The 1,455-nt window shown below is 62.4% G+C and overlaps 1 protein-coding gene across 1 annotated transcript in view; it reads right to left on the bottom strand.

Annotated features, from left to right (window-relative positions):
- Nucleotides 1–1,455, bottom strand: part of DAGLA (diacylglycerol lipase, alpha) — a 33,883-nt gene that overhangs the window by 660 nt on the left and 31,768 nt on the right. The window contains exons 19-20 of the mRNA XM_015569810.1: nucleotides 1,432–1,453; nucleotides 6–75 (exon numbers count right to left, since the gene is read on the bottom strand). Of these exons, the coding sequence (XP_015425296.1) occupies nucleotides 6–75; nucleotides 1,432–1,453 (92 nt within the window). The remainder of the gene's footprint in view (nucleotides 1–5; nucleotides 76–1,431; nucleotides 1,454–1,455) is intronic.

Here is a 1,455-nt window from a genome sequence, read left to right as displayed (position 1 = left end):
GCGGCCGCAGCCACGGGGGACAGCAGCCGCCCCTCGGAGAAGCCCTCCAGGCTCATCTCCGACTGGGACTTGCTTCTGCAGAGGGCAGGGCAGGGAGGGGCGAGACTCAGGAGGGGTGCAGAGGCTGACCCTCAGCTCCCTGGCCGGAGGGAGCCTGGGGAGGGGCAGAGGGGCGAGTTCATTTAGCCGCTGTTGGACCGTTAGGGGCAGGGACCCTTTAAAAAGAACAACAGAGAACTCACAAGAACCCAAGACAGAGAAAGGGCCGATGCTGGGTTGAGCCAGGGCAGGCGCCCTGCTGGCTGGAGGCCCTGGGGGGAGCCGTGCTCTGTCACTGCACCATGGGGGACCCCCTGTGCCCCTCCCAGAGCTCTATCCCTGCCCCCTCCCACCTCACCCTCTGCTGGGCGGGGCCCTGGAGCCTCTGGGCCAATGTGCTGCAGGGAGTGAACGAAGGTGGGGAAGGTGGGGAAGGGGGTGCAGAGGTTCTAGCTGTGAGAATGCACCCGCCCCCTCCTCTGGGTATGTGCTGCCTCAGGAAATGCGCAGAAGGCGGGGAGAGGTGCCAGGGACCCTGTGGGGCCGGGGATCAGTGGATCACCCTTCTCATCAGCCTCTTGGCCACATCGGGGCCACCCTGGGCAGAAAGGGTCCCAGAGAGGCAGGTAGACCCCCCAAAGAGGGTGTGTAACTGCGGGGGGTGTCTGGGAGCCTGTGTGCATGCTCTGCATGTATGTGCAGTGTATGCACTAGCTGCCCACGTGTCACCCGCCACGCGTGTCTGTGTGACTAGGTCTGGGCGCAGGCGCAGTCTGTCATCCCCGTGCAGGGCTGCCTGTCCAAGCGTGTCCTCATGTGTGCGTCTCGGCCTCTGTCTTGGTGTGTCCTACATGGGACTGTCTGTGTGGAGCTGTGCTCTTAGAGCTGCCCGTGTCAGCTTCAGTGCGTGTACTTAACCACACACGGTGGTGTACGTGAGCGCCTGGGTATCCATCTGTTTGGGTCTAAATGGGTCTGAGTGAGCCTATGTGTTTGCGACCAGGGGGCCGTGTATCTTAGATGCCCACTAGCCGTGTAGGCTTCAAGATGGCAGGCTGGGGGCAGTGGCAGCAAGGCAGAGAGACCGAGCAGAGGGGACAAATTCGCCCCTTCTGGCATGTGTGTGCAGAGCTGTGTGAGCGTGTGGGCTCGGTTTGTGCACAGGACACATGTGTAAGCACATGTGCCCTGGAAGCACACGTGCCCTGAGAGCACATGTGCCCTGGAACTCATGTGCCCTGGAACTCACGTGCCCTGAGAGCACACATGCCCCGGAACACACATGACCTAGAACACACATGCCCTGTGAGCACACGTGCCCGGGAACACACGTGCCCTGAGAGCACACTCTGGGCTCTGCACACACCCTAGCCAGGGCTGGGCGAGGATTACCTGGCGCAGCTGTTGCGGTGGTCT

The sequence above is a fragment of the Myotis davidii genome, unplaced genomic scaffold, assembly GCF_000327345.1.
Source record: "Myotis davidii unplaced genomic scaffold, ASM32734v1 scaffold826, whole genome shotgun sequence".
In the NCBI taxonomy this organism is placed as follows: domain Eukaryota; kingdom Metazoa; phylum Chordata; class Mammalia; order Chiroptera; family Vespertilionidae; genus Myotis; species Myotis davidii.
This window is presented reverse-complemented; position numbering and strand designations above follow the sequence as displayed.